Genomic DNA, 21,262 nt, shown 5'->3' on the forward strand with positions numbered 1-21,262 from the left:
ATAATAAAACCCTAAAAGGCTTAGCAAACCTATATCCATTGTGATGAAATAGCACTGGCCATCTTTGCAAAATTATATTGTTCATGAATTTTCTTTGACTAGCAGTGCCCCAACAGCTTAATGGGGCACACGGCCTGAACTAATGAGGTGTATATCCGACTTGGGTAAATTGAGGGCAATTTTCAGAAGTAGCCCTTGGAGCTTTCTTGAGTTTGGAGCTAATCTAGTCGATCAGCTTGCAATTGGCTTTGGTTAATAACGAAATACACTACCTCCTGCTTGGCATCTCATATATTAATGTCCACATACAAAGCCTTAGAAACTAGCATTTCCTTCTTCGTAAATTTAGTAGCTTGTATGTCGTTAACCTAGCTTAGAAGTTTAGCGTTGACGTCAATCATTCCGAACTCCAGTTTCATTCTGGACGAATCCGAGAAGCCTTGATTGAGCCCTGACACTAGTACATGTATTCACAGTCTTAAACTTGCTCCGCCAGAGTCCGATTCGCAGCCACGCTGCCATTAGCAACTGGTATGAATGCGGGCATGACGACCGACTCGTCCCTTTTTCTGCTCACCCCATCTTCAAGGGCTCCATAGCCACCTCCACCGGGTGTCTCGATCACGAACCGATCGCCACGTTGAACTCGGATCGAATTCTTACCGCCGACGTTGATACAGCGACCAGCCTTGGTGATCCATGTATTCTTCCCGCGCTGACCGTCTTCTCCACCTGCCATTCCATAAGGTGCAAAGCTCCGTCGTTCCGAAAGAATCGACACAGACATGGAAAGTCTCAGCTCTATATCCCTGATAACTCCATCGCCACCCGGGTATATACCCGCACCACCACTTCCGCTACGGAAGCTGAAACGACGCAGGATAACAGGGTATCTTCGTTCAAGAGATTCAGGGTCAGTTATCCGCGTGTTAGTCATGTTGGTGTGCACACCATCTGTTCCAGCCCAACTAGGGCCTCCGCCGCTCCCACCGGCTATAGTCTCATAATATCCAAATCCATTTTCGCCATCGTTGCCGAAGGTTAGGTTATTCATGCATCCTTGGCTTGCGGCGCATACTCTAAAGCTCTTGAAAATGACATCTACGATGCGTTGCGACGTCAACACATTGCCGGCGCAGACAGCGGCTTCAGAATCTGGACACAGGAGTGATCCGTTGGGAACAATGATTTGGACCGGCTTGATACACCCATGGTTGAGCGGAATATCAGAATTGACCATGCAGCGCAGTGCGAAAATGACTGCTGAATTGCAGATTGCAATCGGAGCATTCCAGTTCCCTGTTATCAACTTGGATTAGTTTCAAATTAAGCTGACAGTTATAGAGCACAATTACCGTATACCTCTGTGCCGGTGCCCGTGAAGTCGAAAATGGCGGACCCATCGGTAGGATTGATCGTCACTTTCAGTTTTATCGGGGTGCCGTCATCCATATAGTCCACAGCAGATATGTCTTCTCCTCTGCGCTCATGTGCGAGACGCTTCAAAAGAGTGCGCACGGCCAGCTCAGCCGCCTCCTGGATTGCACGCATGTAAACCTATTCCTAATTAGCTACACATCTTCCATCATGCAATGTGCTTGATAAATACCTGAACAGTGGGAAGAGAATACTCTTCGATGAGACGTTGCATGAGACGAGTACCACAGTGATTTGCGGCCACTTGGGCCTTGAGGTCAGTGACATTGTCTTGGTATCGTCGGGACCCGCTGCTGCCTGGGAAACGTGCTGGCTCCACACATAGAACGCGATGAAGCTCATCCTCATCGAAGTGACCAGCACGAACCAGCAGATGAGAGTTGAAGATAGCACCTTCTTCTGAGAGGAGCTTTGACGTTGGCGGCATCGAGCCGGGGAGTATCCCACCTACCTACCGGAAACAATGAGTGGGGGAGTTACCAAAATTCATGATTGAAAGTCACTCACATCAGCATGATGGCCGCGCGAAGCAGCCCAGAATATGATATTCCTCCCGGCAGCGTCGAAGACCGGAGTAATAACCGTTAAGTCGGGGAGATGAACACCCCCATAGGCTTACTGAAAGTTAGAGAGATTTTGACGTCGGCTTGTGACCAAGAAAAGCTGGAGCACGTACCTGGAGTATTTGAAAGTAACACATCCCCATCTTGCAGCTTTCCACGCCACTCAGTAATCTGGGATTTTACTGCAAAGGCCATACTCCCAATCATGGCTGGTACATGAGGGGCGTTGGCAACTAATTCCCCTTCTGGCGTGAAGATTGCACAAGTAAAATCCAGTCGCTCCTTGATGTTCGCGCTGGTACTGACATTCTGCAAAACGCGGCCCATTTGCTCCGCTACTCCCATGAACCGATGTCGGAAAATGGAAAGCTGGATGGGGTCAATTGTTTCTGAGCTAGTCGACTTGGGGGCTGGCTGATCTATGTCAAGGATCAAAAGATCTCGAGTGATGGTTGCTTTTGAATCTGGACTCACGACGACCGTCTGCGTTTTGTCAATAATCATAGCGGGCCCTTGGATCTCAGTTCCCTCAGAAAGAGTATTAAGGTGATAGACAGGCGTGTTGACCCAACCTATCGAACTGAAACGTGTGGAAACCCTGGAGCTGGGCGTGGCTCCAGCGGTAGCAGACGTGGAAATTGAGGGAGACTTGACCTGGAGATATGAAGAGTCTTCCGGGGAAACACTGCATCCAATTACTCGGACACGAATGGTGTCCACATACACGACACGGTTCACAGGAGTGAATCCGAATTGCTGATGATGCGCTTTGACGAATGCTTGTTTCGCGTCACTATCAGGACTCTCCCAGGGTATCATGATGGAGGTTTCGCTGCCATTATATCTCATGTTCAGGAACCGATAAGCCCGGATGTTGCTGAATGATTCCATAGTCTTACTGCATCGGGCATAGTCGACGAGGCTGTCCAGGGAATCATTGATAACATCAATGGCAGACCCTTCAAAGGCTTTCGCGCAGACTCGTTCCTCTTCATGTACAACTTCTGCTAGTCCAATCCCGTAGGCAGACAAGATAGAGGAATACTTGTGAATGAGCACGCGTTTGATACCAAGGTCGCTGGCAATAGCACAAGCATGCTGGCCACCCGCGCCTCCAAATGAGGCAAGATGATGTTTTGCAACATCATGGCCCTTCTCCAGAGTCAAACTCCGGATGGGTCCACACATTGCAGAATTTGCGACCTGTAGGAAGCTGTTTAAATAATACTTATTAGCGAATGAAACAATGAGATATGATTGTGGGCATCACTTACCCATCTGCAACCTCTGCCCATGTAAGTGACATGCCAGTCTCCTTGTTTATAACCTGGGTCAGCTCCTGGAATTTAGTGAGAACGATGTCTCTGTCTAATGGCTCATCTTCATTAACACCAAAGACAGATGGAAATTCTTCAGGGATCAAACGGCCGAGCGCGAGATTTGCATCTGTAACGGTCAGTGGACCTCCTTTCCGGTAACAAGCAGGACCAGGATTAGAAGAGGCGCTCTCGGGTCCGACCGACATGAGCCCATTCCTCCAGGTCAAGATACTACCGCCCCCAGCGGCAATTGTATTGACATTCAGCTGTGGAGCGTGGATAGTGATCCCGGCAGTTATTGTCTCAAAGATATGATCCAGTTCACCGTCATATCGACTAACATCAGTGCTGGTTCCTCCCATATCAAAACCAATCACCGGAGCTCGAGTTTCAGTATCGAAGCACGTTCGAGAAAAGCCAATAACGCCTCCAGCTGGCCCTGAGAGTATAGAGCGAAGCCCTGAAAGACTAGACGAGGGCACCAGGCCTCCGTCTGATTGCATGAATTCTAGTCGCGTCCGAGAATTACCTATATTGGGGAAGCTTCTGGAGAACCTTTCAAGATATTGTTTGATACTCGGTGTCAAATATGCGTCAATTACCGTGGAGTTACCACGGGGGACGAGCTTTGGTCTTGAAGATATCTCATGTGAGAGTGATACATTCTCAAACCCAATTTCGAGTGCCATATCTCTGATTTCTAGTTCGTGCTTTGGGGAGCTGTACGAGTGCATCAGGCACACTGCCAGGGAGCGAAACCCTTCTTTGTAAATACTTTGGAGTTGAACTTTTGTGCTGGCCGTATCCAGGGGCTGGAGTACTTGAATTATCTCTCCTGATGCTGCAATGACGGAATCCACAGGCTCTGGAGAGGACAAATGAATATTGCGGAGATCTGAGTCGCTGCAATTTTGCACAGTTACTCGCTCTCGTATCTCAAAGGTTTTTGAATACAAGGGTATCGGCCGCCGGATTGTCAAGTCAAACATATGGGGCCGGCTCTGAGTTCCGATTTGAAGAACATCCTTGAAGCCTTCGGTAATCAGTAAGGCTGTCTTCTCTCCTTTTCTCTCGAGTAATGCATTTGTTGCAACTGTTGTACCCATACGGATCCATTCTGTTAGCGAAGGAGGGAGTTAGTGCTGATAGAAGTCTCAAGCAGTTGGGTGATCCCAAAATCGTACCGACGTCTCTCAGGTCGAGCTCTGTTCCACGCGGGATAGGAGAACCATAGTATTGCTCTAGGACGCGACGGATTGCCTCAGTCGGCGCATCCGCATAGTTCTTCGGGTCCACGGATAAGATCTTTGCTACAATATCAGGCCCATCGACGACTTGGCAAATGCAATCCGTAAAGGTCCCGCCTCGGTCTACTCATCATATTTAGAACTGGGTGTCATCAAATAGTCTTGACCTAGAGTATGAGCTCTCTACTAACCAATTGATATGCGTAATGGCTTCGTGGTTGTAATCTTGGGCATTTTGATCCGAGCTGTGGCATGTAAGTTTTGTGCTCAAGCTGCGTATGTTTCGGGCTTGAATGACAAATATATATTAGAAGTTTTCGGTAAGATTGATGTCTTCCAACCGCAACAACTGCTTTGTTTACTTGTCCTCCGCTGAAGCCAAATATATATACCATTTTCATGAAGCACAGGAGAGGCGTTCATGGTCCGCGGTATCTGAAAAGGGATATTGAGGTGTCGTTGGAAGTGAATTTGAAGTTCGGAGAACGCTCCGCGGTGGAGGTGGAGGTGGAGCGAGCGGGGTGGGCTGGTGGAGCTCCACCGACCGGCCAACGTGATTATTTCACCAGATAATTCACAAGACGGGCCAGACAATCAACGGCTCGATAATGCATTCCTGGGAACTAACTTGGAGATATTCTGGAGCCATAAAAAGGTCATGTAGCCCGATTGCTACTCGAGATTTTTGGCTGAGCCGAAGCGTTGAAATTCAAACGGCAGATCCAATCTTGACTTTCCTTTCTCGCCATGGGCTCTATCGGTGATCACTATGAGCCAAAGGCTCGAAAAGCAGCTAGTATGGGACGGCATGTTCCTTACGAGATCATCGATGAGCCAAGCCGCTCTCGACGCAAGATCCGAATTATTGTGATCGGAGCAGGCGCAAGTGCGTTAAATTTCGCGCACGATATTGACCAGAGTACGTTGGACATCGAGTTAGTGCTCTATGAGAAGAACCCCGAGGTTGGTGGTACTTGGTTTGAGAATCGTTACCCCGGATGTGGATGTGACATTCCCTCTGTCAATTATCAATTCTCATGGGCGCCTTCTCCCGACTGGACCTCATTGTACGTATAGACTCGGTCCCGAATCTTCATCTTCATCGAGCTGATATGAGCCGGTGCAGTTACTCAAGCGCGCCTGAGATATTGGAGTATTTCAAAGGCATCGCGGACAACTATGGGCTACGCAAATATATTCGCCTCGACCACAGAGTCGTGGGCGCATCGTGGGACGAAGATAGCGAACAGTGGCAGGTGAAGATTCAAAGGGGAGATAATCCAGCGAATGTGTTTGAAGATCGATGCCACATCCTAGTCAACGCATCCGGGGTCTTGAAGTGGGTTAAACAGCTAAAAAATTGATGTAATGACTAAGCAAGCACTAACCTTCTGAGTAGCAAGTGGAAATGGCCTGCTATTCAAGGCCGAGAAACCTTTCAAGGGCCCATGCTTCATAGTGCGCATTGGGATGATCAAGTGGAATTGAAAGGGAAACGCGTGGCTGTGATTGGTTCAGGGTCCTCAGCGGTACAAATCGTTCCGACTATTCAACCAAGTGAGTTTTTGAACAATTGACCTAAGGTCTTCTTTCTCACAGTCAATAGCGGTGTCTTCCCTGAAATGCTTTATCCGTAGCGCCTCTTGGGTGACTGCAGGATTTGGTCAGCGCTTCGCGGGAAAGGGAGGGACGAACTTCAAATGTCGGACTCCTTTTGCGCCTTATTAAGCAAGGCAGTGCGAGCTAACAGCTTTCAGATACTGCGAACCAGAAGGCTATATTTCGGCACAACCCTCAGAAATATCTAGCTTATCGTAAGAAGATTGAATCCGAGCTCAACTCTCGTTTCCGATTCATCCTTAACGGCTCGGAAGAGCAGGCAAACGCAAGAGCGGTAAGTTTCCATATTAACCGGCACCGCACCGTTACTCGCTGAGGATAGCCCCGAGACTGATTAGTTGATTAGTATGCGGAGAGAGACATGCGATCCAAGCTCGCCCGTCGCCCTGAGATTGCTGACCATATAGTGCCAAAAGATTTTGCAGTGGGTTGCCGTAGACCTACACCTGGAAACGGATACCTTGAGGCACTCTGCAGTCAGAACACTGAAGTGGTTTCAGAGTCGATTTCAGAAATTACCCCCAAGGGTATTCGGACAGCAGACGGTGTTGAGCATGAAGTTGATGTGATCGTGTGTGCCACTGGATTTGATGTTAGTTGGCGGCCATCATATCCGACCATCGGTAGGGAAGCCCGCAGTCTGAGTGAACAGTGGAAAGACATTCCGAGGACCTACCTTTCCATTACTGTTCCGAACTTCCCTAACTACCTCAGTAAGGCTCCATCGCAAATGAATTATCTCCTGAAGATACGGTATACTAATTAGATCTGAATAGTCTTTAACGGTCCCTTCGGCCCATATGGTCACGGGAGCTTCCTCCCTATCACAGAAACCTTGTCCCGCCATTTCCTCCAAATTCTGGAGAAAATGTCATCGGAGGGTGTCACTTCCTTTGAGCCCAAAGAGGAAGCAGTCGCGGATTTCTTCGAGCATCATAGAAAGTTCATGCCACGTACTGCATGGACATCTCCATGTCGTTCTTGGTTCAAACAGGGCACTGTCGATGGTGAGGTGATGATGTGGCCTGGCTCCAGAATTCACTTCTTTGAAACCATGAAACAGCCCCGATGGGAAGACTATCATCTACGATACACCACAACAAACCGATTTGGATACCTTGGAAACGGGTTTGCCGCCCGCGAGTTTGATGGAAGCGATATGTCTTGGTACCTTGGTGCTTTGGAAGGTAATGAACAGGCATATCTCCCCGATGAGGATTTTGAAGATTTCATGGTCAAATAAGTTGAAGGTGATGTTGGGGACGATGGATATTCTTCCTAGACATTTGCAATACTTCCGAGTCATCAATCTAAGGAGAGCCGCAAATGAGCAGGATAAACTGGTCGAAACTGAGATACATCCAATGTTTTCAATTATAGTCAGATTCACTACACGCACTCTGCGACATGACTGAGAGCTTGACTTTTCTTATGGAAAGGCACCGACCCCGAGCCTCTTGGAGCTTATGGATGGAGTGTCGCAGGAACCACAGTTTTGCTCCCGAGGACCAGGCCTTAAGACATCTCTATTAGTATATCAATTTCTTGTCCTCGGCCGACGAAGTCCCTATTACTATTGATATATCAACTATATCTCAAACAATACGCATCATTAATACCGTAACGAGCTTGCGTCCGAAACAAGGCACTAAAAACCATGTCCCGAAGAGATGTGTCTTATTAGGGTTTAATTGAGAAGACAGATCTCTTCGGGACATGGTTTCGCAAAGCTCAAATTAGAAATGTATAGTTTCCGATGATCAAACCTACTGTCATAGAAGTTAGAGGCTACCAACATGATAACGTGTACCCCCATGATCATAAGGCTAAAGGATTCCATAAAACGTGAAGCGCTGCTTGATCCTGGTCTCCCAGGCCACGAGCCACAGCCTGCTGCAATAGCTGCAGTGTAGTGGTGGTAATCTGGAGAGGGTAATCATAGGTCTGGGCAATAATCGTCGCTTGCTTCTATATTGCAAATTAATAAACGTCACACAGAGGCGATAGCGAAAAGACTGACCAGAATGTCTCTGCACTGAGTTAGAGTACGTATGGGAGCGATTTGTTGTCCCATCATCGCTGTTGCGACAGCTGCAAAACTTCTGCTTGCACCCGCTGTATTTGAGATTATCGAGTTCAAAGCCTTAATAGATAGACCAAGTTTTATACCGAAGGAAAGAGCTTCAACTGCTGCTACCTCGTGAACAATACTCAGCATAAGGCAGATCATTCTTGACGTTCGCCCATGGTCAGCTGCGTGGCTTTCTCGATGCGTCGCCTCGGAAATCAAGGACAAGTTCTGGGGAATGAAAATCCGCACTAAGCCAGAGTCATCTTCCTTTTCATAGCCAGCTCGTGCAGCAAATTGATAGAGACGCTCTGCAGCAGATACGATGTACAAAGGGAAGTCCTCCTTCAGACCCTCCGAAGTGACAATGCGCTGAAGGCCAGTGTTAGCAGATTCGAAAATTCCTTGTTGGTTGCCCAGATGAGCTGACGTACCAAATCTTTGGCAAAGATGCTGAGAGCGGAGTGCGGCGACCAGTCATTGCGAAGCATGTGTGGCACTCGGTTCTCAAACATCCAACTATGCGCAGGACTTTTCAGCACTATGTCATAGAATTGCTTTGTATTTATCCCCATAGTCGCAGCTAGTCCCATTGCCTCTGCTGCAATAGCAATATGGACTCCTGCAAGGTGCTGATTGATAAGTTGGACTTTACTGGCACACCCCAGTCCTCCGTCGATAGTGTATAGCGTTTGGCTGAACGATTGTAAAACTGGATGGGCAAGTCTAAGAGCATTTTGTGCCCCAGACGACATGATCGTCAGCGTACCTTGAGCTGCACGAAGCGCTCCACCAGATACAGGGCAATCGACAAGATTGATATCTGGCCTGCAGAATCGATGATGGATCTGGTCCAAGATCTTCTGCGGGAAGCCTGGGGCAACGGTGGAGCATAATATAATAGTGGCGTCCTTCACCAAGCCAAACACAGCACCCACTGATTTGGTGAATAATACATGCTCTATCTGCGGGGCATTCGCTACCATGCAGATAAAGAATGAGGCATCATGAACACATTCCCGTGGACTTGGGGCGACAGTGCCGCCCATGGCCAGTAATGTCTCGAGTGACATTGGGTTTAAGTCGAATCCACTGACAGGAAACCCTTCGCTGAGCAGTTGTATAGCCATTCCTCTACCCATCGCACCGAGACCGATAAACGCGACCTTGGGTTTGCCGTTGACATCTGCCTTAGTCATGGAGGTGGTTCAGCGTAATGGGAACCACTAGAAATGACTCGAGTTCGAGGAGTATTGCCGAAATGCTGCGAGTAGCAAGATATTGGCAATTCTTTGAAACTTCTGGCTCAAGAATGGCGTTCATATTGATTTTTGCATCCCTACAGATCGTTCCAAGACTCCCAGACAACCTCGGAGGTGAAAAACCGATTCAGGCTAGTCCCTCCACCACTCCACTAATGCACTACTCACTCCACCTCACTCCATCACTCCATCACTCCATCACTCCATCACTCCATCACTCCATCACTCCATCACTCCATCACTCCATCACTCCATCACTCCATCACTCCAACTCCACCCGCCTCCCATCCCTCTACTTTCTGTGCTGATGTGAATGCACCTCCAGGCTGTACCACTTTCTCAGACCCAGCTCTAAAATGAGGGGTATGATTAAGTGACCCATCGAACCATATCTGTCCTATCTCCTTAAGTTTTCAAAAGTTAAATTACTATTATATATATTAATCTAATCAAATTTCCAATACATGTATTAACTAAATTTGAATAAATTTGAAGATAAATATTATTATTTTCGAATATTTATAACTTCACAGAATAATAAATGGAGAAAATAAAGATTATATTATTATATTCCTGGTATAAAGTACTATTAACTGATATTATTTATAAATTTGTCAGACATTATTTGACTGTTGTCGTGTGGTAAAGATTTCCCTACTACATACCTTTACCGTCTCCGCCATAGGCCTATTCAGACCAAGCCGGAATCTATCCACCCGTGACATCTTGTCCAAGACGAGCGTGTCCACCCGCAGGACATTCTCGCGATAGAGGGTTTGGGATTTCCAATCATAAGAACAAAGCAGCGCTCGCTGCATACCACCCTCGCTGCCGCAAAGAAGCATTGCCACCGGCGGGCGGCGAGCTCGGAATAAAGTGACGGTCAAGGTATTCGTATCAACCAAGGTGAAGAGCTTGAGCTCTCCATACCGCGAGTTTCGGGCAGCGGACACAAACTGGGCGGTGGATTCTCTGCAAGTGGGATCTTTCCCCACGCACTCACCGTTCTGGGATACATGCAGCGAGAGATCGCTGGAATAGGGACTCCACTTCAAACGGCTGAGGTTAATACCGAAGACCATCTGCTCGATCTCACCAATCTCCATGTAGCCCTCAAATCCGAACAGCCATGGCTGTGACGCCCATGTCTTCCCAACATAAAGAATGGATATTAGGTACGGAGACGCCAACATGACCAAAATATACAGGCCTGTGAATATCCACCCGATCACAGTGAATGCAAGGTAGGCGTCTGTTCCTGTTCTGGACCGGGTAATTGCTAGCGACATCACGCCTATAACAATCCAACCAGGAGTGCTGCGAAGAGCAAATCTGGCTACTGAACGTTTTGCCGTCTTACGCATCAACATGTTGACCGGCTCCAAGGATGTCCAACGAATCGGAGCACCAAAAGCACCACTCATAATCACAGTGTCTTTGCCACCGAAGCCGACAACTTGGCAAAGAGGTTCAATTTCCCAAAGATGACTGCCCCAGAAGTCGTTGATCTCATACCAAGGCTGGTCGATGTTTTGGGGTAGCATGCATACCAGCCTCTCGAGCACCCGATCGCTGTCGTTGGCCCAAGACAACCGACAAAAGGCTTCAAAGGCCGAGTCATTCGGGTTAACACTTGGACGACGTCGTAACAAGCCCATCAGAGCGTACGAAAGGTCTCCGTTATAGTACCTCGTGGTTTCACGGTTTGGAAAGCATTGTAAGGCGATGGAGACCAGCTCGAGAGGGCTTAGTATAATTGAACCTTCATAATGATCAATAAGCTCTCTTGAGACAGTGGTGTCTCCCCAGGCTTCAATTGCGAAGTTCCGCTTCGACAGAACCCGGAAGGAATCTGGGGGACAATCACGCTTGTATATGGAGATTGGTTGGCCCGATGGGCTTAGGAGGACCTCAGGAAAGGTCCACAGTCGACTTCCCAAATGGCGAAGCATTTCACCTTCCTCTGGCCTGAGACCCGGAGAGGGGCCAATAATCACCACCAAGGCTTGGGCACCCCGCACGACATCGCTGATCCGGTATATGTCTTCGAATTGGTCGTCATCATCAGGCATGCAACTGCACGCGATCCAGTAAGCCGCAACCCCTGCCGTCCGGGTAGCAGCTTTAGCAATGCGATGAAGTTCATCCATGTCTTCATTCGACTCATGACTGTACTGCTCAGTGGTATAGCATATGAACAGATACTCGAGGCTGCCATGCACTGCCTCCCATTCTTCGACGTTAACGATGACAATACCCCCGACGTCTTGAAGCAAGCACAGCAGTCTCGGACGTAGAGGCCGCTTTGATATCCCGTTTGCAAATTGACGAGGGCCCGGCAGATTGTTAGTGCTCGATGGTTCGACCTCGTGAAGATTGGTTGAAGCCGTTGAATAGCCCCAGTAGTGATACTTGAACTGTTCGTAATGGCCATTGTTTCTCAACTCTCCGCCAAGATCTGTTGGAAGAAATAACTACATGATTTCAGCCATGCTTACGCACATGGAGCTAAAAGCTGTCTTACCAGACCAGCGATAGTAACACAGGACGGAAGCCACTCCAAGCACATGCTAACCCTTGACCATGCGTCCTGGTTATTCTGAAGGTGTCGTCCCAAAAGCGAGTACACAACTCGAAGTATCGTCGGGGTAGACTCCTTAATCCTCTTCCGAGCCCAGGTCGAGTTGGCGGGGCCATGGCATATATCCTCGGACGCTTGAACTACCAGTTCTACTAGTCGCCCATCCGTAGCACTCAAGTAACGGTCATTTTCACGGCCTACCCACACGCGCCCCAAGCTGTCTTTGTGACGGTACTCCTCAACGGATCTGTATTCTCTTCCTGGCCGATAGGTCGCATGGTGTGTCTCCGAATAGGTTCTGGGGTTCAGGTATATCTCATAATACCTAGGACTCTTTTGTATCAAGATCAGTATAATGCCCGCAATGGGCAGCGATTAAACCGACCTTTGCGAGCCAGTCCGGCCTTTCGAAATTGGTAGCCATGCTTCCGCTCTACGTGTTGGATCATTAGTCCCCTTTATATATTCATCAGAATGCCCGAAGTGAACCTTACTACCAAGGAGACTGTGCTTCCTCTACCTGGGCCGTGGTCATGGATATGCCCAAGTTCAAAATCAGACTGCATTTCTCTAGAAGGTCTTGTTTAATCACTATGAGAGGACATGGGATAGGAGCCCTTCAAAAAGTCGTGTAAAAGCTTTAGACAGGGAGAGTGTTATGAGCAAAAGCCGTACGCCCGCGGTTCAGCTGGACCATGGAGGCGGCTTAGTCAGCTAGGACGCAAGGCTGAGATTCACCTCGTGACGGGTTCTCATTTGGGAGGTGGTCAGAAATTAGTGCGTTCAATGGGATCAAGGAATCAGGCTCACACTGAATGATCTTAATCATGACTAATAATACTTAGTGTCAGACTACTTAGGCCCAATCCTGGGTGTCATTTCTAAAACAGAGCTAGTTAATATAAGTACTTTTTAGGGAATTTCATATATATATTTATATTGGTAAACAGAGGGCTTCACATCACATGCAGGGCGGATTCAGTACTAGTACCAGAGAGAGTAACCAATCATGTGTATTGTAAGATTCTACAGTGCCAGCCTGATTGCTCTGACTCTGACTAAACTATCTTTCCTTTTTTTTCTCAGCCCCGTTCTACTACTTCCTGACCCCGCCGCGCGTGGGTGCCCCCTCGTTACTGTCTCTTGACCGCGGACAGGACTCAACATCAAGCAGTTGATATGTTGTCTATTTTTCAAGATCAGTCGCTTTTGGATCCTTTTAAGCGCGAAGCTCCCGGCAAACCCACGCCTTTGATCCCCCACACGTTCACTGTGGACGTACTAGATTCGGTCCAGGCGCCTGATGGTAACAGGGATCGTCCCAGATTTGCAATCAGCATATTGTAGCTAACACGACGCTCAGGTCGTTACCAATTAATTCCGCGAAAGGTCACTATGCCTGAACTAGGGAAATTGCCTGTACCTGTACTCCGAATCATGTTGGTACATCCACTAAGTGGGATCGCTTGCGACTAATACACTATAAAGTTTCTCGCCCCTGGATCAGCCAAGTAGCGCCACTGCTCAAGGACTTCTCTGGCTCTTTGATCACTATGCTGCGCCGTCTGCATTCCTTGCGGGCAGGTTGCGGTCGGTAACACACTCATTTGGGGCTTTGAACTCCATAAATGGCTATAATTGTATGTAAAGTACCATTTTCGATATTTATTCCGATCAATAACTTGCACATCATATTAAGGCTCCTGGTTCCACTATTTGTGCAAGAACATCACGGTGATTCATGATGCTCATGGCACCGCGCGGATATCCGATCCCAGGCCGGGAGCACCACAGATGCAGCACGGCGACTCGACGTGGATACGGTCAGGGTATTTTCTGCGATGGGCAGTGGGTCCGAGTTGTGGTCCAGAAGTGACGCTTCTCTGTTTCGAAGCGTCGAAATCTCTCAAAGAACGTCTCAAACATATTTCACCATCATCAATACCAACCAACGTCGTCCGTGACCCGTACAGCCTCTTTGCTATCATCTTCGAGGAGCTGTCTTTGCAAATGGACAATACGGTTTGGGATGTGATGGATGTGTTTCGCCAGATCGAACTGGTATATCGTGCCTCTAGCCAAGTGTAGCTGGGTAGTTGCTGACCTTCATAGAACACCTTGACCGCGATGAAGGATAGGGAGTCTTTCACTGGGCTACATAATGTTTCAAAGCATATCCTGTTTCTCCAAGAGAGCGCCGAAGCTACAATGCTCACTCTGAAAAGGTTATCCTGGCACCATCAACAAATGCTAGAAAACATCCCTGACGGGGACCGCCATGCCACTGAAATGGCACAGGGAATGCTGATGCACGTGGAGACTCAGTTCCAGTCCATTAGCCTGCGTTTGAAGGGTCTTGAAAAACGGATGAACAATATCATTGCATTGGTATGCTCTGTCCTCTTCCATAAATACCGGCAAGGCGCATGGATACACTAATACGTACTACGTACTTTAGTCCTTCCACCTCGTCACGCAAGACGGCAATCGAATTATGCAGGCAGATAGCAGTTCTATGGCCACCATTGCGTTCGTCACACTCGTATTTCTTCCAGTGTCGACAGTATCAGTGAGCTTTATGTATCCCATTTGTGGCTATGAAAACTTCTCGCTAACCCTCTAGACTATATTCGGAAATCAATTTTTCAATTTCGACCCTGTTACGATCCGTATATCCCAAAGCTTCTGGATCTTCTGGGTAGTGTCCGTCCCGCTGACCGTCCTGGTTCTTCTCGTATGGCGTGTTATCACTAAGGGCTTGCCGCCCGGATTGTACGATGCGTTTAATATGAGAAGGGGGAGGTGAAGTCTGTAATAGTCATATTGACCTGAAGGCTCTCTTAATCGAACTACCAATGTATAGAAACGCAGTAAACATCTAGATCACAACCCCAAGTCCATGATAGTATTCTCTTTAATTACTGCAATGTTATAAATCCAACTCCCACATCTTCAGAATACTGCTACATGAAAACCGTAAGGAAACAGACCAGATCGACTAGATAGCTTCTACCTAGAGCATTTCCTCGTTAGAGCCCGTAAGTATGTGCGCCCGCTCATCGTTCGCAGAAGATGGCCTGAATAGGCCATAGATGCCTAATTTATGCACCTGCATGCAACAATGGACAATGCCTATGGATTGCCCTGTTATGCAGATAAACGGGACTATTTCTTCATAATTCATGTTGTCCGTCATAGCTGTTCCCTGCCCCTTGCTATCACCAATGAGAAGAGATAGACTGTGGGTGAAAAAGAAGAACCACCCAACAGCTAGAGAGGAAGCTCCATTCTATTTGTCCGTCAGCACCTCAACTATGCAACTAGCAAGCCATGGGGAGCAGCGTACCATAGAAAAACGTCGGGCATTGTTTAGCTTTTGGATGATTGTGAATATCTTGAACGAAATATGTAGAGAAGCGATCGTAACGATACCGTCGAACGCAAGTTGGAGCCCATAAGTCGAATGCTGATAGTCTGTGTCGTATCCAAGTTGTGACAATAACCAGGTAATGAAATGTGGGATGGATATAATAACGAGGCTCACCAAAGTACTGCCGTGCATTTGTGACGGAAGAATCGTCTTTGTAATATCGTTACGATTTTGCGCCTGGTAGGCATGTATAAGCCGGTATAATACATTCAGAATAAGTATACTCTGCAGATATTTGCAGATCTGAGGGATGATTTTCATGGCTTCAGCGGTTTCTGGTGGTGCGTCTCCCAGATTTAATAGCGAATAAATAGTAAATGCTATATGTCTAAAATGGATTATCAGCCAAGGACATTCCTCACCCGTGTACGAAAGTCGCCACGTAGGTCGATACATTGTTTGACTTAGAAGGAGGATGAAGAGAGATTTAAACGGTATTGCTTTTGGATTATGCGTCGGCCGTCTTATTAGACATGAACCAAAGACAGACCCCAGAGAAACAATTGCAGCTATTATAGAAAAGACTAAAGAGACAATGATTGGCGTTTCATAGCTTCGCGCGACCATATTGTGTGGAATGCTGAGGTGACGATGAAGTGCACGCTGTTTTATGGAGCTTTATGGAGAAGGAAATCGTTTAAGTTCTCTATTGAATTAGTTTAGAACGGGGAATTTGACTGGATTTATTCTATTCCCTTGTCTAGGGGAAGAAAGACGTAAGGCTAGCATTGCTGCATCATGAAATGGCTGGCCCGGCGTTAGCGTGAGGCTGATCTGACCAAGGCTGCCACTTTCAACAAGGCAGCCTCCGTCCTCTGCCTCGTGATGCCTTAAGTTCTTGCCTCCCTGCTCCCTTTCTTTCTCTGCCTGCTCTCAGTTACGTCCTCCTCCCTCAATTGTTGGATTCTTACCACCGATCCCCACAACAACCCTTCTGATTAACTATAATGGCCCCACACCAGGTAAGCCCGTCTTCCGCCTAATTTCACACAATTCCTATCTAAAAGACTTCATGAAGAATGCTCAGCCTAAGCGACACGGAGGAGGATACGTCCCAGTGGGCGCCAAATATCAGCCTCGATATCAGTCCCGTACATATGAAAACACGGGCAATTCAAATGAATCGTCTCAGCATTCCACCGTTTCTGAGCGACCTAGGACCTTTCCCATCCAGCGGGGTAGTCATGGAGGAAGCTATATTCCTGGGAAGGGTAGAGAGACGCCGTGAACTAGGTTATAGAACTACAAAAATCCCGCGGCGCAAAGCACAAGTCAAGTATCGTTAGCTCTGCGAGACTACCTTGAAATACATGTGGACATGGTTCAGATGGGCTAGATTCCGAACAGGATGTTTATTGCTTCTTTTGAATATAACCCCTTCTCCGCCACGCTCCGATATCGCGAACAGCCTCGGGAAATGCATTTTGGTTAACTCGTCGCTTGCCCTTCTTAATGCACTTCACTTAAATCTGAGCCATAGGTTCTCTATTCAGCATTCCTCTGTTTAGACCTCTAGCCTAGCCTAACCTCGGGTTACCGGTTCCTACCCTTAGGCTGCCCCAAGTTGGGTTCATGGTAAGATTCCCAATCTTCCTATTTCGGCTCGCAACATAAGCGCGTTGGCCCTCACATGGAGCCGGATAAGATTCTGGACTCGGAGTGGTAGATTTATACTTGTGTCATTTGGGCTACCCAAAACCACGCCGTAGCATCCTTTTCTGTAACTTTGCTTAATTCATTCTTTATCTACACGGGATAACAGAGCTGAGTAGAGAGCCGTCGTTCAGGGAGCGCTTTCTGACACCATAGTAATAAAAATTACAAAGCATAAGCACCAAAATTTGTGGCGTAAACTTGTTTGATGCACCAACATCAAAGCTAATCCGAATAAAGCCGGAGACCTTGCTCTCTTGCGAGTGAGGCTGCAGATTCGATCCGGAGGTGGGCCAAACTCCAGAGACTGATTTAAACAGCGACGCCGTGCTGTTCGCCCTTTACAAGTCAGGCGCACCTTGACGCGGCATTTGGTGTATATTAGCGGTGCTCTGATTCGCGACACGCTTCAAATCATTGCATATCCCCATGTTTGCTTTTTATCTCGCGATTTGTAATTGGGTAGCTTCCATGGTTTCATCCTGGCCGTACTGCAGGCAAGGCTCTCGGTCTCCTCAATCACGCGGAGGCTCGAGCCTCGACCTCGCCCCTCAATGGCCCATTGAGAGAAAATTACCTAAGTGCCTTAGTGATTGAGTGGCTGACCACGAGCAGATCCATCCTGTTGTATATCTGTGCCCCCCCGGGTTTTCCGTTTTTCTTTTTCCTTTGTTTGCTTTTTTCATTGGGTTCAATGCCCTGGCCGCTTTGACTCCACTCCTTCACCCTGTAATATGTTGTGACACTCTCACTCCAGCCAGGGTCAGCTGAGCTTTTGCCTCCTCTTCTTCCTGCGCGGTCTTTGACCCAACACCTCCTCCAACCAACCAGCCACACATCCTGTTATGATCTAGGTGGATCGAATATATTAGGTCCTCCCTATATTCTAACAAAACTTACTAGAAAAGTTGGAATCATAGTATTCGATTTAAATATGAATTTAAAATATATAGATATATATATATTTATAAATTAAGTATACTTATAAGCTCTCTCATAGAGTGTATTTACTAAATAAAATTAGAAATAATAAAATGAATAAGCTCTTAAATTCTTTGATTAAATTATAATAAATAGTTATAATTTGTTAATTTTGATATAATTTTTTCTCAAAAATTCTTGCACGGTACAGTTCAAGAAACTCCTCTGAGCTTCCGAAACGCCCATATTGCCGCGCTTCACCTTGGCCACCGCTCTTACTAATGACAACGCAAGACCGTCATCGCCCCCATCGTGACCACCTTTGGCACAGGGCATATTATACACCACTTCGAAGCCAGAGCTGAAGTCGCTCACACGAATAGTGACTGCATCGTAAACAATCTCCCCTGTGGAACCTGATTTACGTCCACGACGCCTGCTGATAGCGTCTGTGAGAGCAACCATATGGAAACTGGGCAATTTTTGCAGGGCATTACTGAGGCTCAGTGCCTAGGTTGCCCGTGTAAGACTGCTGCTTCAACAACAAAGAAGATCATTTGGACTCATTCGTCTGTATTTGAGCGAACGGCAGAAGTTCACCCTCCAACTCTATGGTGACCATTTGATCATCACACTCATCATTACCAGGTTCCCAGACACAGCACCCATACCAGTTTTTCCGGCTCACCTGAGATACTGGTGTTTTATCATCATAGTCCTCACCAAGAACTTCCAATAAGCACTTCGCTGCAGAAGAGAGTCCCTGATTTCAAAACACATCCTCAATATCAGGAACTATTGCATCGATAGGACGGTCACGGTTGCCTGCCCTCAGCGCTGATGCAAATAGAGCGATTTAGCACTGTACTAACAAGTTGTCTCCACAGGACACCTCAAGCAGTTGGTGGCTGTACCGGCACCAGAGGACTTATTAGCTTGCCTGAAGAAGTGCAGGCGCCCTGAAGAAATCACCTTTGAAGAGAGATGAGGGGGTTCGGGATTGAATATAGAAGCCGGCAAACAGAGAAGCCAGAAAAGAAAATCGATGTCGTGGCACGACTATGTGAGGAGCGAAGGTGCGCTAATGGAGTCTCTGCGCCAAGGACCTCTGGATATGATCAGCAACTGTCACGATAATTTGTAGTCTAATTTATGCGGAACATACCGCGCATAACAATTTTCAAAGGACTTCCAGCCAACTGCTTCAGTACAGTCAACACTGATAACATAACCAACCGCTCAATCCTCACGAACAAGCTTCCATAACATAACCTGGGGGCGGCTATACCATAAAACCAAGCCAACAGCAAAGATTGCTTCAGTCTGCAACATCTCCCATGATTCCATCAATATCCCATAAATACAAAGAAGATCACTCAGCTGCGTTGCTAGCAGCTTCTCACACATAATATATAGCCGCGAAGCATAATTCATAACTGGCAGCGCAAAGCCATGATGCCGCATAACCCAGTGGTGCCACAGCCTGGACAACTATTGCATGAAGTTCATCCAATAGGCATACAAATACTGCATCAATCCCTGAGTCCGTCACCGTCCCTGTCAAGCGTTCCAGCTCTCTTCGATTGACTCCATGGCTGATGAAATCCTCCAAGCTAGAAAAAGCCTGGCCTTCAAGCGGCTTACCTGTCCCCCAGATAAACCTTTCGCCGAATGCTCGCCTCTTGAATTCAGATGGCTCAGCTACTGCGGCAATAATGCGTTCGCCAGAACTGTGAAGTGGCTCAGAATAAGAATAGCCACAGTATCCTGCGCCTACGCTTTTTAGGGTTGTGGTAGGTACGGCTATAGGGCCCTTGGGTCTTGTATACCGAAACAACTGCACGATCGCGGACTTGCCTATAAATTGGTAATGAAATGACTATGAAATGAAAAGGTCTGGGGATTGGGGAATTGAGACTGCAGGGAGATGATAGTTTTTGAACACGTTGGAAGCCGCCATTTATCTTGAATTTGCGGTCCTCGGCTTACTACCTCTGGCCCGCATATTCCGGATTTTCCGTTCCGATTTTACTATGTAGGTATTCGCAGTAGTCTAGAGAGCCATCAAACCGGTAGAAAAACTACGGCTTTCTATGGAATTATTCTGGTTACCACAGAAATTTGGTGTTTAGTACCGTATAAATAACAAAGTACGGTCCAGTTCAAAACATATTGGATATGCCATTTCCACGCCAGTGAGTCAGGGTATTCGGAGAATGCCGGCCAAAGGTAGTAAGGCGAGAGCGAACCTATTTCTGGGCCAAGTATACAATTGGTTCAGCCTGATGCTCATCCGGTTCTAGGCTCTGGTTATGAGGTATATTTCTCCAATTAAAATTGAGGCCATGACTCGTCAAACTTCGGAACCGGCGTGTTTATTGCGCTACTGGCTTTACTGCTTCCCTTCAATAATAATAAGTTAGTCTGTAATTATATGAATAGTTGTAACAAAAGTACAAGATCGAAAGGCTCACCTTGCGTTTTCATGTACTGATCTATAAAAAGCTTTCCTGATCACGTTTGAAGTGATTGATGAAAATCTTCAACGAGACTTTACACTGGTTGTCCATGACAGGTGGCGGTTAATATGAGAAAACAAATGGCAAATAAGGAATTGTCTAGCCTCCTACAATTTCCATGTTAGTTGTCGCGAATAAGATACCTTTAGGGCCTACAGCGCCGCAGACGACATCTACTGGCCAAATCATCTCCATGCATCATGCATGAGGGCACGCAATCACTTGCTTAAGCAATCTCACGCCGCTAACTAGAAGCAGTAAAAGTAGAAAGTGACTAGCGCAGACCGATTGTTGCTTCATGACAGATAACTTTCAAAATAAGCTGGCCTTTATGCAAAACTAAGATTTTCGTGAGGAATAGGATACGTCTTTATTCCTATGTATTGATTTTTGTCATTGCAATTTCCTCACTGGACCAAAGGTAAGCTTTACTTTATGAGATTGTTCTGATGTTTTCATCTACCGAGCGCGCCTTGGTTTTGATCTCCCGCCTCGAAGGATCCTCTTAGATATGGGTGCTAAGAGGGGACTGAGGAGGCTTAGAGAGTAAAGGGTCAGCTGACAAGTGGGGCCGCTTTCAACCTCTGTTTGCGTCAATTACCCCTGTATATACCACGTTTATTAAATGTACGGCGGGTAATA

At 47.2% G+C, this 21,262-nt stretch overlaps 6 protein-coding genes across 6 annotated transcripts; 2 read left to right on the forward strand and 4 right to left on the reverse strand.

The window, feature by feature from the left end:
• Nucleotides 1–478: 478 nt before the first annotated feature.
• On the reverse strand, nucleotides 479–4,800 carry BO85DRAFT_505814 (5-oxoprolinase; the record flags this gene model as incomplete). The annotated part of the gene is made up of 8 exons (XM_025664344.1): nucleotides 479–1,309; nucleotides 1,363–1,557; nucleotides 1,610–1,888; nucleotides 1,945–2,051; nucleotides 2,114–3,213; nucleotides 3,275–4,436; nucleotides 4,504–4,689; nucleotides 4,758–4,800. 8 exons carry the CDS (start codon nucleotides 4,798–4,800, stop codon nucleotides 479–481), a joined length of 3,903 nt encoding a protein of 1,300 aa, XP_025510555.1.
• Nucleotides 4,801–5,313: 513 nt separating this feature from the next.
• Nucleotides 5,314–7,429, forward strand: BO85DRAFT_505816 (flavin-containing monooxygenase; the record flags this gene model as incomplete). The annotated part of the gene is made up of 6 exons (XM_025664345.1): nucleotides 5,314–5,633; nucleotides 5,693–5,905; nucleotides 5,966–6,123; nucleotides 6,324–6,460; nucleotides 6,533–6,899; nucleotides 6,963–7,429. 6 exons carry the CDS (start codon nucleotides 5,314–5,316, stop codon nucleotides 7,427–7,429), a joined length of 1,662 nt encoding a protein of 553 aa, XP_025510556.1.
• Nucleotides 7,430–8,176: 747 nt separating this feature from the next.
• On the reverse strand, nucleotides 8,177–12,850 carry BO85DRAFT_430982 (3-hydroxyisobutyrate dehydrogenase; the record flags this gene model as incomplete). Its single annotated transcript, XM_025658311.1, has 8 exons — nucleotides 12,592–12,850; nucleotides 12,483–12,530; nucleotides 12,041–12,430; nucleotides 10,188–11,990; nucleotides 9,024–9,444; nucleotides 8,689–8,966; nucleotides 8,384–8,626; nucleotides 8,177–8,221 (listed from the first exon to the last, which is right to left on the reverse strand). The coding sequence occupies exons 1-8, from the start codon at nucleotides 12,661–12,663 to the stop codon at nucleotides 8,177–8,179; spliced, it is 3,300 nt and encodes a 1,099-aa protein (XP_025510557.1). The 5' UTR covers nucleotides 12,664–12,850.
• Nucleotides 12,851–13,196: 346 nt separating this feature from the next.
• BO85DRAFT_430985 (uncharacterized protein) lies at nucleotides 13,197–14,998 on the forward strand. The gene is made up of 7 exons (XM_025658312.1): nucleotides 13,197–13,403; nucleotides 13,461–13,536; nucleotides 13,586–13,737; nucleotides 13,797–14,158; nucleotides 14,210–14,485; nucleotides 14,556–14,666; nucleotides 14,721–14,998. The coding sequence occupies exons 1-7, from the start codon at nucleotides 13,277–13,279 to the stop codon at nucleotides 14,901–14,903; spliced, it is 1,287 nt and encodes a 428-aa protein (XP_025510558.1). The 5' UTR covers nucleotides 13,197–13,276; the 3' UTR covers nucleotides 14,904–14,998.
• Nucleotides 14,824–16,320, reverse strand: BO85DRAFT_175449 (uncharacterized protein). Its single transcript, XM_025654316.1, has 3 exons — nucleotides 15,922–16,320; nucleotides 15,444–15,855; nucleotides 14,824–15,386 (listed from the first exon to the last, which is right to left on the reverse strand). The coding sequence occupies exons 1-3, from the start codon at nucleotides 16,092–16,094 to the stop codon at nucleotides 15,111–15,113; spliced, it is 861 nt and encodes a 286-aa protein (XP_025510559.1). The 5' UTR covers nucleotides 16,095–16,320; the 3' UTR covers nucleotides 14,824–15,110.
• Nucleotides 16,321–18,257: 1,937 nt separating this feature from the next.
• On the reverse strand, nucleotides 18,258–20,286 carry BO85DRAFT_472464 (uncharacterized protein; the record flags this gene model as incomplete). Its single annotated transcript, XM_025662554.1, has 7 exons — nucleotides 18,258–18,597; nucleotides 18,665–18,864; nucleotides 18,898–18,938; nucleotides 18,974–19,160; nucleotides 19,356–19,537; nucleotides 19,569–19,921; nucleotides 20,237–20,286. The coding sequence occupies 7 exons, from the start codon at nucleotides 20,284–20,286 to the stop codon at nucleotides 18,258–18,260; spliced, it is 1,353 nt and encodes a 450-aa protein (XP_025510560.1).
• Nucleotides 20,287–21,262: the final 976 nt, after the last annotated feature.

This window comes from Aspergillus piperis (assembly GCF_003184755.1).
Source record: "Aspergillus piperis CBS 112811 unplaced genomic scaffold BO85scaffold_29, whole genome shotgun sequence".
Classification (NCBI taxonomy): Eukaryota; Fungi; Ascomycota; class Eurotiomycetes; order Eurotiales; family Aspergillaceae; genus Aspergillus; species Aspergillus piperis.